At 36.5% G+C, this 16,700-nt stretch overlaps 1 protein-coding gene across 2 annotated transcripts in view; it reads left to right on the forward strand.

Moving 5' to 3' along the window:
- The window catches only part of DROSHA (drosha ribonuclease III), a 124,531-nt gene that overhangs the window by 37,230 nt on the left and 70,601 nt on the right, over positions 1-16,700 (forward strand). For both annotated transcript variants that reach the window (XM_080803585.1, XM_080803586.1), the window contains 4 exons: positions 1,879-1,950; positions 3,540-3,621; positions 4,585-4,659; positions 14,014-14,183. In XM_080803585.1, the coding sequence (XP_080659711.1) occupies positions 1,879-1,950; positions 3,540-3,621; positions 4,585-4,659; positions 14,014-14,183 (399 nt within the window). The remainder of the gene's footprint in view (positions 1-1,878; positions 1,951-3,539; positions 3,622-4,584; positions 4,660-14,013; positions 14,184-16,700) is intronic.

Raw genomic sequence — 16,700 nt, forward strand, 5'->3', positions numbered from 1 at the left:
AGCCCATCCAAAATGTAAACTATGATAGTCTGTCACTTAAAGTACTTGGGTGACTTCACATTGCCGTAAGGACAAGTCCTTAATCCTTAACGTAATTTATATGGTCTGCATCACATAGTTCATACTTTTCCTGTCTAGAACCTCCTTGCTTCTCTCTCTCCATGTATTCCACTCCTGAACAGCTAAAAGACTTTGTCTTCCCTCAGCTCCCTATTCTCTGTCTTGTTAGAAACTAAACACCTGTTCTTTCCCAACTTAATTCTTCTGTATGACCTGGAAAATTTCTCCCCATCTTTGAAGACTCAACTCAAATATTACCTCCTCTTTGGTTCTTTTGTACTTTATACTTTTTTATTTGCTTATGGGTTTTTAATTGCACTTAATACATTATATACATTATATTCTGTTTATTATTTACATGCCTGTCTTCCTTTTTAGATCCTTACCTTTTAAAAAAGGTAGGGGCTGTGCCTTATTTTAGAGTAACTACAGACGTAACACAGGTTATTAGCAAAGGATAGGTATTTAAAAGTATGAATAGTACACATATTTGGGATTCTCAAATATTTTTAAATGGTTATAATAATAAAGAACTTAAAAATAATCATGGCCTTAGTATATCACTTCAGTTCCTTTAGAATTCATTACTGCAGTGTTGAAAATGGATTTCTTATTAAAGTTAATTATAAATTTCATTCAGATTAGCCACTATCCTTAAAAAAAAAAAAAAGAAAGAAAGAAAGAAAAGGAAAAGCGACAAAGAACTAAACTTTATTTCTGAGAAAAAGATTTCCAGTAGATGGCATTGTAAGACTATTTTTGTTTTTCTTGCCATTCCTTTTGCTGGTAGAATTAAAGTTTGTTTCTTTCTGATTGCTGTGGTTTATAAAAATGATTACATCTATATAAAATCATCTTATGGACAGATTGAACGGCCAGAAAAGCCTACTTAACACATCTCTAGGCTTCTGAGTCTATTCTTTCTGCCAGCTTGTCCACTAAGCCACTTTAGTAACCTCACAGGTTCCCTCTCATTGCTTCCTTCATTGAAAAATACACTTATGGGAAACCTATTATGTGTAGGCACAGGGCTAGCGTCTGATGACCGAACAAGATAGATATGGATTTATTTCCTCTGGGCCTGCCTTCACAGACCCTGAGTATCAGACCACGTAATGAGAGGTGTATACTCTAGTGGATCAGAGCTGTGGTCTAGAGCAAGATTTTATTGCCAGCTACCTTAGGCAAGGTACCTGATGCCACTGCCTTAGTTTCCTCCCCTGTACAGTGAGGATAGTAGCTGTGCCGATCTTATGGGTGTGTTTTCATGTGTGCCCCTATGTGAAGCAGCACAACATTGCCTAGCCTGGTAGGTGTTAGCTATTAGCACTGTCATTACCAGGGTTGCTTTTGCTCCAGAGCTAGATGGGCAGCCTGAGTTGAGTGTGCTTTGGCGACTTATGCATCTATAACTAATGGGTTGTCATTACTGCTATCCCTGATCTACTTGAAGAGCTAAAGATTCTGAAAGATTTAGAAAACCTGAGAAAAAGAAATGTTTGACTGTGGTTTTATCAGTACTTTAGAAGCGATATGTTTGGTTTCAGTGGGTTCTTATGTTTTTTTTTGTGTTGCTGCTGTTAATCCAGTTAAGCACCAACATTATGCAGGTTTCCTATAGAAGGTGGCCTAGCAGGCTTCTTGACGTTCAGATCCTGCAATTGTGGTCAAAGCTTCATGTTCAGTACTGTTAGCAGCTTGGATTCAGGTGAAGCCTTCTCATTTGGTTCATGGCCTTGTGGGCCAGAGAGCAAATACATGTGCACTGGGAGCCTGCAGGAGGGAACTGCAGAACTAAACCTCTCATTCTTATTGCAGATTCCACTGTGTAAAGTAATCAGGTTCAACATAGACTACACAATTCATTTCATTGAGGAGATGATGCCTGAGGTAAGAGAAAAGATTACCTAACCGCCTGATGTAGTTTGCTCTTTTTGCTTATTTCACACTTAAATCTTTAAACCATTGAACTTGGCCAGCTCTGGCTGTTTGCCATAGGAATGCCCCCAAAGAATGGTGTTCACTGTCGAAAGGGTCAGTGAGCTGTGGTTCTAGGAGCAAGGTTAAAATTTGGATCATTTTCAACTTCTGTTGACCTATTTTTGAACTTATTTCTCGTCTTACATCTGCTGATCGTAACATTACATCTGTTTCCAGTTTGTTTTGGATAGGGTACAGATTCTGGTTACTGGTCGTTATCAGAGGGGAAATTAGAACAGTGAAACCAAATCTGATAGCTGTTGGAATAATCTTATTCATTATCTCCAATGACAAGATCAATGCTTGGTTCATTTTTCTTCCCATGTATTTACATATTTTTCCTAATTGTTTTTCATTGCAGATGCTCAGCAGCAGATTTATCTAAATATATGCAAGAGGTTTAAAATTCCAAAGCAAGATTAATGTGAATCTCAGAATGATTCATTGCCTGATCTTGAATTTAGTGGTGTCAACAAATCACACTAAGAAATAACAACCAGACAGCAAACAAGCTTGTGCACTTAACATTTGTTGAGTTGGGGTCGATTTCCTGAGCCCCCGGCTCTTCTTGCAAACCTTGTTTAACAGTGAAGCTCTGTCGTGGGCAGTGGAGCACTGAGGGGGATTGATGAGCATGACACACAGGCCTAGTTTGCACCTCTTTCATTCCGAGCACGTGTTGGTAATTCTACCTGTCTTTCAAAAAGAATTAAAGAGAAAGGGCCGCCCCTTCATTCTCCAGCTTAGAAGGGCTTTTTTGCTTCCTTTTGATTTTTAAGGTCATAAGCCTTCATTTGCTATTGTAAAAGTTGATGACTTCTGGCGTGATCTCACACAGGGTGATTTATGAACCCTGAGCAAGACAAGTAGGAGGAAGAATTATGAGACAAGTCTCACTTGTAAATATATCATCTGTTAAGCTTGTTTGCAGGAGAAACTTTGGTACAAAGTTTTGTAGTTTTTCTTAGCCCTCTATTTGCCTTCATTAAGAATTTGAACTTTTTTTGGCACAGAAGATCTCTTTTTATGGTAATTGTAATGGTGATTCTGGGTGTGTTCGAAGGGTGAGAGTAAGCAGGGGTGGGTGGGGTGAGGGGACAAACCTATTAAGACCGACCAGTGTGTGTGTGTGTGTGTGTGTGTGTGTGTGTGTGTGTGTAGTTTAAATTAACAAAAAATCCCCAGGAAATTCTGATTCTGAAATTTAATTGGCTGGAAAAATATAGTAAGATTTTAGTTTGTAAATTTCATGTTTTATTTGTATGTTTGCAAGGGCTGAGTTTACATTTTTGTAGGAGTGCTAATGGCATTATTGCCTGCTTCATTTGTGTCTCAAGCCAATGAACTGTTGTAGGACAGTGGCCAAACTTCTTAGGAAATTACATGGTTTTAGTATGGTTTTAATACACACTTTTAAGACGCTTGACTAGAACAAGTGGAACCTTCAGTCAATATACATTTATAGTAATACAGTAATTTGATTTTGATTTATTTTTCAGAATTTTTGTGTGAAAGGACTTGAACTCTTTTCATTATTCCTGTTCAGAGATATTTTGGAATTGTATGACTGGAATCTTAAAGGTAAATAACAAGATTTAAAGAAAAGTATAATGCTTGTAGAACGTTGTAGTATATGTAAAAACTTACAACAGTGGGGAGATGGTTGAAATTCCTTTCATTTTTTAAATATTCAGGGAAAAGTATGTTATTCATAGGATCAGCTGCCATCATTTGACGTGAATAAGTTCTTACGGGTCTTATTTTAAATTTTAATAAAATTTGACAGTGGTCATTACCTAAGATTACCATTATCCATTACCTAACTGATACCTAAGAAGATGATATCAGTTACTATGAGTAACTACCTTGATTTATGTACACTAGAGAAAATCTCAGTAGTTAATATTTTAAATCTATTGAACTTTACTGTGATAAGCTTCTTTCAAGATGACAGTTTATTAAAACAGAACTTCAGTCAGCCTTCAAAACACACATATACACTTTGAGCTACATCAATTCAAAACTTAGTTCTTAGATAATTGTTCATTCCTTTGGAAGTTTTTGTATTCCAGCAGACATTGACTGACTTATTTTTAAAATAGTGTGTTGATGAATGGCTTTTCAAACCAAGTTTTTAATAGTATTTGTTTCTTTCCCCCCAGTGGTATTGATTAAAATAGAAAAGAATTAAAACACAAGCATATTATATCATTCAGTAGTTCAACTATAATAAAAATCTTTATATTTTGGGACTTCTGAAAATAATTTTACTGCATATGTCATACACAAGGTATATCCTTGGGGCCTTTATTCTCCTCTGACTTTGGGTAGTCCCCTCACTGCAGTCTTCATTGGATGTTTGTGGCAGTTATCACATGATTGATTGAACTGTTGGGGAGAAGAAGGGGTGGTGTTTTTTTATGTCCCTACTTTTCCGGTGGTGTTTCTTTGTGGTTATCATAAATCTTAGGAATTAAGCCACAGTGTTTGTTTTCTAAGGCTGTTTTATTTATTTTTTCTTTCCTTTTCACTTGTTTGCTTTAGGCCCTTTGTTTGAAGACAGCCCTCCCTGCTGCCCAAGATTTCATTTCATGCCACGTTTTGTGAGATTTCTTCCAGGTAAATCTTTTGGCTTGTCAGTGACCCGGTGAGATAGTGCATCTGAAAATAAGCCTGCCATTCTCTTTTTAGTCTGTAGGGACAACTTCCCACCTCTGACCCTGTTAATTATCTACCTCTCACGTCAGGGATGAAATGCAAAATTTTACGCTTTGATTTGGACCCCTGTGTAATTTATGGTAGCCCCAAATTACATGAGCAATGGGACAGATTTATAAATTTATAAATTTATAAATTTTGAAAATCTATTTGATAAAATATCATGCAAGTAGTAAAAGTAACATGGAAAAATGTTGCTCTAAAAAATGCGTATAGTTAGTTGGAAAATAACTAGTATAAAATTTTATATGCAGCATAATTATAACTACACTAAAAATTACTGCAATAGTAGGTATATTAATGTAGTGATATTATTGGTAGTTTTTTTCCTATTTTTTTGACACATTCACTTTACAGTGAAAAAAATGTTAATTTCTCACTAATTAAAATATATAAGTATATTATTTTTATTTTTTTAAAGCAGTATTTTAAGTTTTAAATTTTTTTTCAAGAGTCTAGCTGTGAGATATGGCGTTATATTTTGTGTTTTTTAAAAATGGCTGGGTTTCATGAAATGTTGATGCCTTTTTGTTTGCAAAATCGTCGCATAAATGAATTCATCCCTAGAATCTCATTCTGGCATCTCACTTTCTGGAGACATCTTTGAATTCATCCACCCTCTCATGCCCTAGTCCCTTCGTTTCTTCCTGAATCCCCTTTTCTCCTTGTGTATAGCTACCTTTCTTTGCTTTCTCACTTAAGTCTTGTGCTCTGACTTCTGTCTCTCAGCTCTAGTGACCTCAGTCCCATCACCTTCCATTGAAATGTCAGTTTGGCTGTTTGCTTGTTCTTGTCCTGTTTCTGGGTCACTCATTGATACTGGGGAAAAAATAATTAGCTGCTGCGATACATCTGTGGTCCACGATTCCAGCTGGGATCTTTTCAGAATGTAATATGTGATGTGTTGCTGACATGTCAGCAATTTCAGGAAGTCAACCCTCTTGACTCATGCTCTCCTCATGCCTCTTGTCCTCCTGGGGGCTAGAGACCTTACCTCCCCTATGCCTCAGAACCCTGGTTTGAGCCTGTCAGCTCTTGGTCCATTCACAGCCTGGCTTTGCTTGGGCGCCCCACTCCCTCTAACCCCCACCCTGCTGCAGCTGCTGATGCCAAAGCCAGCCTCCCACAGGCCACATCCAGTGGGCACACTACAGTTTCGATTCCCTGGGCTCTTGACCCCGACTTCTGTGTGCTGAGCTCTCCTTGCTTTCCTCCTGGCTCTCTGATTTGTCTTTTGGGCTTTTTATTTCTCATCTACTCATTCTAGTTTAGATTTGCCTCAAGATTTTGCCCTTGATACCTTTTCCTCAATTCAGACACTCAGTCACAATGGCTTATTTTATTTTAGGATAGAGTTACTCATATTTTTGGTTTTATTGTTAATGCTTATTTCGTTTGGAAAATGCATTCAAAAGCTTTTCTCCTTTGTACAGCTGGTTTTATTTTATTGAGACGTCTACTCGTGTGGGTGCATCTTTGATTTTATAATGGAGCTTTAGCAGCAAACTTACTAGAAGACAGTGTTAGAGTGAGCTTGTTGAAAGCCTTTTCTTTCTTCCTCTGTCTGCCTCTAGCCATTTTATGACCAGGCAAATCTCTAAAAGGAGGTGGACGGTTTTAAAATCATCTTCAACAAAAATCTTATGTCAGATATTTACTTTGTGGGATTTGAACTCTTAACGAAATGTTTCTTTTAACTATTGTAGGGATAACATTTAGGTTGTCATAAAGAAAAAGGCCTAGTGATTTATTTTTAAACGGGATTTACCTTTTCATAGACTTCCCTTTGAAAATACATATATTAAAATACCCTGAAAGATACAGAAAAATATCTAATGTATAAAATGTATTTTAGTCTTGAGTGGCAAATTATAATTGAGTTGTTTTTTATGGTATGACTTCATTAAAATCTTTTAGAAAATGGTGAATTAAAAAGAAAAACATTTTAATATATATTTTCTTTTTTTTTTCTGTGCATAGGCTGTTTCTACCTAGTTGTCATCTTATGATTTGAATCCTAGTTTTTACTAATTCATTGAGCAGATGGATAATTATAAGGAACATGGTACTTAGTGCCAAATTTCTTATCAAAAGAATAGCATCAATTTATGCTGCCATGAAAAATGCATTCTTAGTCTTCACATTTTGGACCTTTCCTCCTCCCTTTCTTCACTTTTTCCTCCTTCCTTCCTTTCTATAACTCCATGAGGCTAAGAAGTAAACAGTGTCTTGTATCAGTGCTAACATATTACTTGGCACATTGCAGGGACTCAATAAATTGTTTACTGGCTTTATTTAATTGATCACAAGAATGCCTTAGTTAATTTTTCATGTATTTTGTTACTAATGAAAGCGAATGTACTTTCAAACATTCTTTGGTATTATCTCTTATTTTTAAAAAGTAAACCTTTGAAGTATAGCACGAACACTGAAAAGTGCACATAGCATAAATACAAGACTCTGATTTTCAAGTAAATATACTGTGTTCTCAGCACCCAGATCAAGATTACCAGCATTCAAGACCCCTTTGTAGTCACCTCCCAGCTTCTCAAGGGTAGCCTGTATTCTGACTTGAAAACACCATGTTAATTTTACCTGTTGTTTAATTATAAGAACTAGAATTGTGTGTCCTTTTCGTTTCTGTCTTCTTTTGTAATATCTGTTATTGAGACACCCGTTCCCATTAACTGTAGTCGGTTCATTCTCATCACTACATAGTATTATATAGTGTGACAAAAGTGTATTTAACCTGTGATTAATGGACATTTGGGTATTACGTATTTTTGGCTCTTTCAAGTAGCATACAATATTCACCATTACACTTGTACGTGCCTTTTGGGGAGCATGTATTTATGCTTTCCTGTTGTGGATATTTACCTGGGCGTGGACATTCTAGTTGTGTTTATTTTAAGCTTTATGGATAGTTTCCAACAGTTTTCCAAAACGATGGTTTCATTTTCCCTGTCCACCAGCAGTGTATAGGATAGTTCAGATTATTCCACTTTCTTCACCAACACTTGGCATTTTTCTTTCTTTTTCAAGTTAGCCATTTTGATGAGTGTTCAGAGGTATCATATTACAGTTTTAATTTTCACTTCCCTAATGACATGAAATGGAGCATCATTTCATGTATTAATGGACTGGATATTGTCTTTTGGAATGCCTGTTTGAGTTTTAGTTTATTTTTCTGTTGGGTGATGTATGTCCTTTTCTCATTTATTTGTTATTTGTTATTTGTTATCTGAGACTTTCGTCTGATGTGTAGGTTGCCAGTACCTTCTCTTTGGGTTGCTTTTTCATCATCTTAATGGTGATTTGTCATGGACAGACATTCTTAATTTTAATATACTCCAAATTACATATTCTTTTATGCTTATCTTGTTTATGAAATCTTTGCCTATCCTAAGGTCATCAAGATACTCTCCCTATATTTTCTAGAAACTTAGATCTCTCATCTGTCTCAAAACTTGTTTTTCCAGTTGCTATATGAATCAAGTCCTTATCTTTATTTTATTTTTTTCAAGATTCCTTATTTTCAGTATGAATATCTAGTTGATCCTTGACTGTTTATTGGTAAGGTCATTCTTCACAGAATTGGAGTGTTACTTTTGCCCTGTATTGGCCCAACTGTGTGTGTGTGTATACACAAACGATATGAAAGTATATAAAGTAAAAAAGTGAATACCCCCTTCTAGACATGTGAAAATGAATAGATACTATATATGGTTTGGTTTGTATTCATTTTACCCTACATAAGGAAATTTATGCTTTTTTCTTTAGGTGGGGATAATGCAAAGTATGTTTTATGACTTGCCTTTTTTACTCAACTATGTCAGATATCCTGTATAAAAATACATTACCTCATTCTTTAACACCTTCATAGCATTCCATAGTATGAGTGGATGTTAATTTTTATGACAAATCCTCTAATGACAAATATTTTGGAGGTATATTTTTTCCCCATTATGTATAAATACTTTGACAGTGGTGTTATGCATCTATAAGGTAGAATCCTACAAGTAAAATTATTTGTTATGATAGCATTTGGAAAAGGTTGTCCGTTGTACTCTGGAAAGGACATGATATGTAACTCTAACTGGCATTTTTAGCAGTATCCTTTTTTTGTATATCTGCCAGCACTGGATATCATGACTTCTACAGTTGTGTCGATCTCTGAGAGACACAATGTAATCTCAGTTATTATTTGCATCTTACTTGAACTCGTATGAGAATGAGCAGTTTTCATATATTTTAGGTATTTCACAATCCTCTCATGCTCCTTTGCTTTTCATCTGTAGCAATTTGTTATATTTAATTAAAGTTTTATCAGTCATTATCCTTTTTCTTTAGTTTCCCAGTTTACCCAGTAAGGTAGTTAGTTTTGAATAGATAGTTTTGAAGATAGTTGTTTCATTTGCTCCATATAAATTTATCCAAAATTAAGCTTATAGCTTAAACCAGGGATTATTTAATTCGGGCCAGTTGGCCAGGAGTCAAGTCACAGAGCAACCAGTTTACTGAGATTTTAAGGATTTTCTCAAATTTTTATTTCCTTCTAATACCCGCCTCTACCTTTGGTGGCCAAACCATTGATAAGAGCTCTCATAGTGTTAGTTTAAGGCTTTATTCTTGCTGGAGCTGGGGCTCGAGCAGGGCATAATTTAAGATAGGAAACCTGCTTTTATGGGAAAGGCTGTTCACTGGTTATATTATTCCTGTTAGGAGAGCTTCAGCATTCCTGAATCAGTTTTGCAAATCGGTTATTGTGCAGATTGATTTCTGGAAGTTGCCCCATTCTGGAGAAGTAGTTTGCAGGTATGGCTGAGAGAGAGCCGGAGGCTGGGAGACTATCTCAAAACTCCTGGGGAGCCGAGTGTGGTTTTAAAAACCATCAATTGATACAGCATCTTTTTCTATTTGGAAAGTAATGCTTTTGGGGGGAAGGTTTAGAAAATAGCTATTAATAAAATTTTCAAAAGTTAAGATTATGTAAAGACATGTTAGTAGGAATATACAGGAGACATGATAATGCAGTTATACAGTTACTCTCAGTGTAGGCAAAGAGGAAGGTATTTTTATAGTTCTTAAAATAACTATTACACTGTTGAGAAATGCTCGTTTAACCAGCCACATTCTTACCACAAATTCCCTAACAGATTACCCCCCCACCATATAAATAATCAAGCAATATAAACTGAGAGAATTGGGTCTCTAAGAAACAGTTTATAAAGTCTGTCAGTTCATTAATGACTGTCCAGATTCATTCCCTGAAACACAAACTCCAGTTCTTCCCGAATAATGAGCCGTTGTCACAGTTCCAGTTCCAGTGCTGGCAGAATTCCTGCTAACCTTAGCTTACCCGCTCTAATTTCTCATTTATATCATGTCCTATTTATCTCAGCCAATGAGATAAAAATTACTTCCTAGCCCTCAGTGACATAGTTCCATAAATCCCCAACATAAACATGTAGCAAAGCAGACAAACCAAAAGAGCCAATTCATTAGCATTAGTAAATTCATGGCCGTCTGTGAGCAAGTGGCTATGTTATTTATCTGCTTCAGAAAGTCATTCCCAGAGATATTTATGGAATGTCTTTTTTACTGGACTGGGTGTGAGGGATGCAGTCCTTGCCCTGCGGGCTCTGACAGGACTCTAGTCTTGTCTTCCTTTTTTAATATTTCCATAAAGATTGCGCCCCAGTACCCCACCTGGAGCAGTGCCTCGATGCCCCTCCTCGGTAAACCTTGCATTTCAGGTTCTGTGTCCTGGGTTTCTGCTTTGTCACAGTGGTAAATATCTGTCTCTTCAGACTTTAGTTGCCATTTACAATACTTAGCAGGTTTCAACATGGATTTATAATTTCTCCTTCAGCATTACTGACTTTGCATCTGATGTATGTGTGCTTTTAAATGTTTCTGGTTTCTATGCTGCTGTAAAGCTCTCCTTTCTCGTGAGCAGCTTTGCACCCAAAATAGGTAAAAGCGTTCTGACAGGCATTTGGTGGCCTTTTTTCTTTCTCTTTTTCTTTTCTTTTAAAACATTTTATTTTTTTATTTGAGAGAGTGTGCGTGCGTGCGCACGGGTTGGGGGTGGGGCAGTGGGAGAGGGATGAGCAGACTCCCTGCTGAGTAAAGAGCCTGAGATGGCGTTCGACCTCAGCACCCCGAGATCATGACCTGAACCGAAATCAGATGCTTAACTGATGAGCCACCCAGACACCCTGTGACCCTTCTTCTTTATCTTGCAGGTGTTCTTCTCCTAAATTGGGCCCTGTCCTTGGTTTGTAGGCTCAAGTCTTCCTCTCTTCCAGTAGCTTTTTTAGTTTTTCAGTCTTTTCACTTGAAATTCATAGCACTTAGTCTATTTCACTTCTATTTGCAGTGCCATGAAGTCAGCTCTCTGTCACTGCTGGTGGGGACATTTCAGTGCTATTCTGTCTACCTGGCGTTGCATATATTTGCTCCTTCTACCGTACACCACCTTCCCCAAATAAAATCTGAGCCTTTTTTCCTAATCCTCATAACGAAACAACACTCTCTTCCTTCTTACGGCTTGCTGGGCTTCTGATGGGTCCTTGTAGGCCTGCAGTGCTCTTCAGTGAGACTACCAAATATAGAGATTACTCTTTTCTTGGTTCCTAGTGAATCTAGTCAGCGTGCTAGTTCTTCTCAAGGCTCCCTAGGGTTCCTTTCTCTCTCTGCTGTTCTCTATGTGTACATGTGTGGTGTAAATCAACATATTCTGGCTTTAGTGTTCTCTTTTCCATCTGTTTGCCTCAGACTCCCTAGAAGCAGAGACTACTGTGGGCTCAAACAGACAGGCATTGTGATAGGCATTATGGTTTTGCTGGGCTCCTTAGCGAAGAGGGGAGCATCGCTGATTGAGGAAAGCATGTTATACGCAGGGAGATTGAAATGTCTTTTGAGACAGACTCTTGAGAAATATGCCCTTTACAATGGAAGTTTGTTCATCAAAGGTGACTCTTGGGTTTAAAGCAGATGCTTTGTAATGAGGCATAAAAAATTTCACTGCTGTGAGCAATAATCTGAATCAGTAGGTAGAACATGTCCTCATGTGGGTTGATTGTATTTTAGTCACTTCTTGGACAATTTTTTTTTTTTTTTTGGAGATTGGCTTTGACTAAGAACTCTGTTTTCAGAGTGTTATCTACAAAGATTCCTCTAGGAACAGTTCTGATTAATCATCATTAGCCTACATGCTAATGTGTTTGTGTGCGTGTGTGTGTGTGTGTGTGTGTGTTTGTTTTTTACACGACTGTGACATGGGACCACTCTAGTGCCTGGAACATAATGATAATAAAACTGATCATCAGAGAATAAAATCCAGAGCTCTTCCTGTGCCCTGTAGAAGCTTTAAAAGATCCAACCTCCCTGCCACCTCTCTCACACTCTCCTCCTTACCTCATTCCATCCACGTTGCCTCTTTGCAGTTGCTGGAACACGTAAACCGCACTTTACCGTAGACTACTGCTGTGTGTTCTGTCTGAGACACTCTTCTCCCAGATTGCTGCATAATGGGCTCCTTTGCTTCTTTCTAGTCTTTGCTCTCATGGCACCCCTTCATAGATTCCTTCCCTGACCACCATTTTAAATACAGCTGCAGTCCTTCGGCCATTTTGATTCTTTATAGAAGAGTCTTTATCTTGGCCTGGTCTGTTTTGTGGTTGTTTTTTTTTTTTTTACTGTGTCTTGCCCTTCTGGAATATAAAGGGTTTTGGATTTTTAGATCACCACTGCACTTCTAGGGTCTAGAAGAGTGCCTGCTGCATAATAGATGCTCAGTAAATATTTGTGAAATATAAACAAGTATTTAATGAATGAATGCATGCCTGCATATATGGTAGCTCTATAGCAGCAATGCTGTTTAGTTCCATAACAACGTGTGAGATTAAAAAAAAAAAAAGGCCACACAGATGAGAAAGAAATTTTGATCTTTATTCTCTTCTTTCTCAGATGTGTAGTCCTATCCAGGTTCTTAACCCCAACAACTCATATTAAAGAACTTTCAGGACACCTGGATGGCTTAATCAGTTAAGCATTTGCCTTTGGTTCAGGTCATGATCCTGGGGTCCTGGGATGGAGCCCTGCATCGCACTCCTTGCTCAGTGGGGAGCCTGCTTCTCCCTCTGCCTGCCACTCTCCCTGCTTGTGCTCTCTTTCTCTCTCTTTGACAAATAAATAAATAAAATCTTAAAAAAAAAAAAAAATCTTTCAACCTCTTTCTAGTACCCCAAATTATTTGGGTGCCATTAATTCCTCTAGCACAAATAGGACACTCTCATTTGTGCCAACCCATCCCTACCATCTTGGTCCCTTGTTTCTCCATGAAGTGTTGGGCCATATATTGGTATTCCTAGCATATCTCATGACCTGAGGGGGTAGTCTGTGACCTCCAAACCTTCAGAGCTCTTGTCCTTTCTTGAGTCGGGATTAAGCAAAGAAAAATGGTACATATTGATCAAGGTGGTTGCACATATTGATCAAGAAGTTAAGCCCAAAGAGAATGCAGAAGCCTGTGAACCCAGTATTATGCCTTTGGTTCATCAAGTACCAGATTAAATTGGCTCTTTCCAAGGTACTTTAATTGTGTCCTTTGTTGTTTTTATCCTCTGTACTTGGTAATACATGCTTCTGTAAGCCTCAGAGTACTTGGTATTTTTTCCATGTACTAACTCCATAATGATCTTCATGATATTAGTACAGGCTTTTTAGCACTATTCATCACGGCAGGTGCAGCACATTAGCACCAAAAAATTAGACCATAATGCAACAATAGCTTATTGGAAACATCCATAAATATCTCATAAAAGCTTAGAATTTCCTTAAGACAGTAACATCACTTCTAAAGAGCTTTCATCTGTTACCTTAGAAAGAATGATAAGATATTTAAGACATAACATAGTTCTGTATATTATGAACTGTGGCTCCTTATGCTAGGTGGTTTTAAATTTATTTAGGTAGGCACTTTTTTTTATATTCATACCTCACAAATGGAACCTTCTATCATTTATAATGTTGTTGTTGCCATTTTAGTAAATGAGATGGTTTATGAGCACTGTTCATCAATGAAACAAATGGCTTTTGTGTTATTTGGCACCTGGTTAAACAATGTAAATTCTAAATTACTTCTTTATAAATGCTCTTTTTCCCCTCACCATCTTGTTTTTCCTTATTGGGCTGATGATTGACTGTTGAGTAGCTGTATTTTTTCCTCTCTTTCCACTCCCACCCAAGATGGAGGAAAGGAAGTGCTGTCCATGCACCAGATTCTCCTTTACTTGTTACGGTGTAGCAAAGCCCTGGTCCCCGAAGAGGAGATTGCCAATATGCTTCAGTGGGAAGAACTTGAGTGGCAGAAATACGCAGAAGAATGCAAAGGCATGATTGTCACCAACCCTGGAACGGTATGTTCTGGTGCTTATACTTTGTGAGACTCAACCATCTTCCTTCCAGTTTGAACGTTTACAAAAACAGTAACGGAACATTTTAAAAGTTTTAAGTATTCATTCTTGTCCTTTGAGTAATTTTTCCTTTTAAATATTTAGTAAATAAAAAAATGCTACAATGTAATCATATTTTAGTAGTAAGTTCATCTGATTAGTAAATTCTGCCCATTGCAGAGAAATGTTGAAGTTTTTAGATATGTTCAGATCTGATTTTTTTGTGAGTATAAAAGTAATATATCTTCATTATAAAAAGTTAAGAAAGCAGAAACAGCCCAAAGAAGACACTAAAAGGTGTCCATAATTCCATTTTCCATAGATGTTACTATTCATTTTTCTAGTCTCTTTAGAGATTTTCATATTATCTTAAAATTGGCATTATACAATTAAATATTCATTTTTAGACCTTTTTATTCTCATCCTCTTCCAGGAACAACAATCACAAAATTTTTTTTCCATAGTCTTAAATTTCTTTACAAGTGTAATTAAAAGGCTCCTAAGTTATTTAATTAACCCCGTATTATTGGACACCTTGATTGCTTTCAGATTTCTGCTATTACCAATATTGCTGTACTGAATTTGTATGTGTGTGTGTATAAACACATGTATACATGAACATGTATGTCTTTGAATATGTGTCCATTTAATTTTTTAGGAAGAAGTCTTATAAGTGAAGTTAATAGACTGAAGATAGGCACATTTTTAAGGCTTTTGATACATGTAAACTGCCTTCTAGAAGGGCTGTAAAATTTGCACTTTGCCCAAGAGCATATGAGCATTCCCATTTGTTCATATTGGTTATACTGTACTAGTTTAACAAAAAAACTGGGAGGGGAAAAAAAACAGGGAAAAGGGAAAAAATTTTATATAGTTCAGTTTGGTATTTATTTTGGTTTCTGGTAAAAATTGATATTTTAAATGTTTATTGGCCTTTTCTGTTTTCTTTTGATAATGGCCTATTAATATCCCTTGTCTAATTTTCTTTTGTGATATCATTGTCCTTTTTTATCGATCCTTTGCCATACTTATTACAAATATTTCCCATTTCTTTGTTCCTTAAGTGTTTTATATTAAAATTAGCTTCAAATATTAACTTTTGAAGTAAAAATATAAAAAACTAAGAGCAGAGAATTAAAAGTTAAGTAGATTTCTCTTATAAAGAAAATGCTGCTTTATATATTTGTATGAATTATAATTTTTTCTCTGAAGTATGTTATTGTTTCATAAAATAGTTAGATATTGGCATCTTATCAGAATAAAGTTTTCCAGAAATGGAGAATTAAAATATTTTTATGTAAAGAAACAGAATAATCTATTTAAACAAAGCTGTTGTTTTTAGAAGGCTGCCAAATTGTTTAATAGCCTTGATTCATAAAAATAAAAACTCTGGATCAACTTTTTGTAGCATGACAGTAACATCTGCACAAACAAAATGTTACTATTTGCAAATCAAATATTCCAGCTAATACTGATTATTTCAAACAAATCTAGAAAGGGAAAGTGTTTAATAAAAGCATGTTCAAACATAAAACTAAGAAAAGCATACAGTTTTTGCTATTATATTGTTAAGCCACATAACTAATTGTTAAAGTAACTCTAAAAGAAATATACAAATCATAGCATTATGATAGTGTAACTGTGATTTTGATTTTTCTTCTTAAACAGTTGCATAAATTTACATTTCTCCTGTTGGTTTTATAGCAGGGTTAGAACATGGGTGGGAGTGAGGGTGGTGAGAGACATACCTTTTCATCTTGGTGGGTCTGCTTGAAGAGTTCCATGGTCTACAATGCATGCACACTTTGGGAATACTTTTACCTTGGGACTTCTTTCCATGGTATGGTTAACATTTCTTGAAACCCTAGAATAAGTTGGAGAGCTTTTGAACATGTAAGAATGCCCTGATCATCCCCACCCCATGTATACTCCCAAGTAGGGGGACCCAAGGATCTGCTGTTAAAAAAAAAAAAATCGCCATGTGCTTTTCTGATTCACACATTCATGGTTTTGACCCATTGGCATAGAAAAACATTTATTCCATTACAATGATTTCATTTAACTCATTTGTTGGGGGACTACTATATGAGTCAGGTGCTAGTGAAGTCTGTAGATTTTATATGCTGTTTGTCCAGGGGCAGACTAATGACATATCCATGTGAAAGGAATCTGTGATGAATTGTTGAATCTGTGGACCAGTCAATACAAAAGCCAATCAGGAAAGCCTGTAGTTTCAGGCGAGATCACTTGACCAGGCTGCCAGGGGTACTTCATAAATGCTACAGGGAGGTCTTTAAGGAATCGAAAAATTGTATAACTTATTGGCATGATTAAATGTATATACTTGGGAGGATATATGGCCAATTTTGAAGATAATGAAACCAGATTAGTCTGGATGAAAGATTTATGTTGAAAAGTAATCAGAAATAAAGAAAGGTAAGTTTGAGTGCCAGACTTGGCAATATGTTAAAGTCAATAAAA

This window comes from Martes martes (genome assembly GCF_963455335.1).
Source record: "Martes martes genome assembly, chromosome: 5".
Taxonomy (NCBI): domain Eukaryota; kingdom Metazoa; phylum Chordata; class Mammalia; order Carnivora; family Mustelidae; genus Martes; species Martes martes.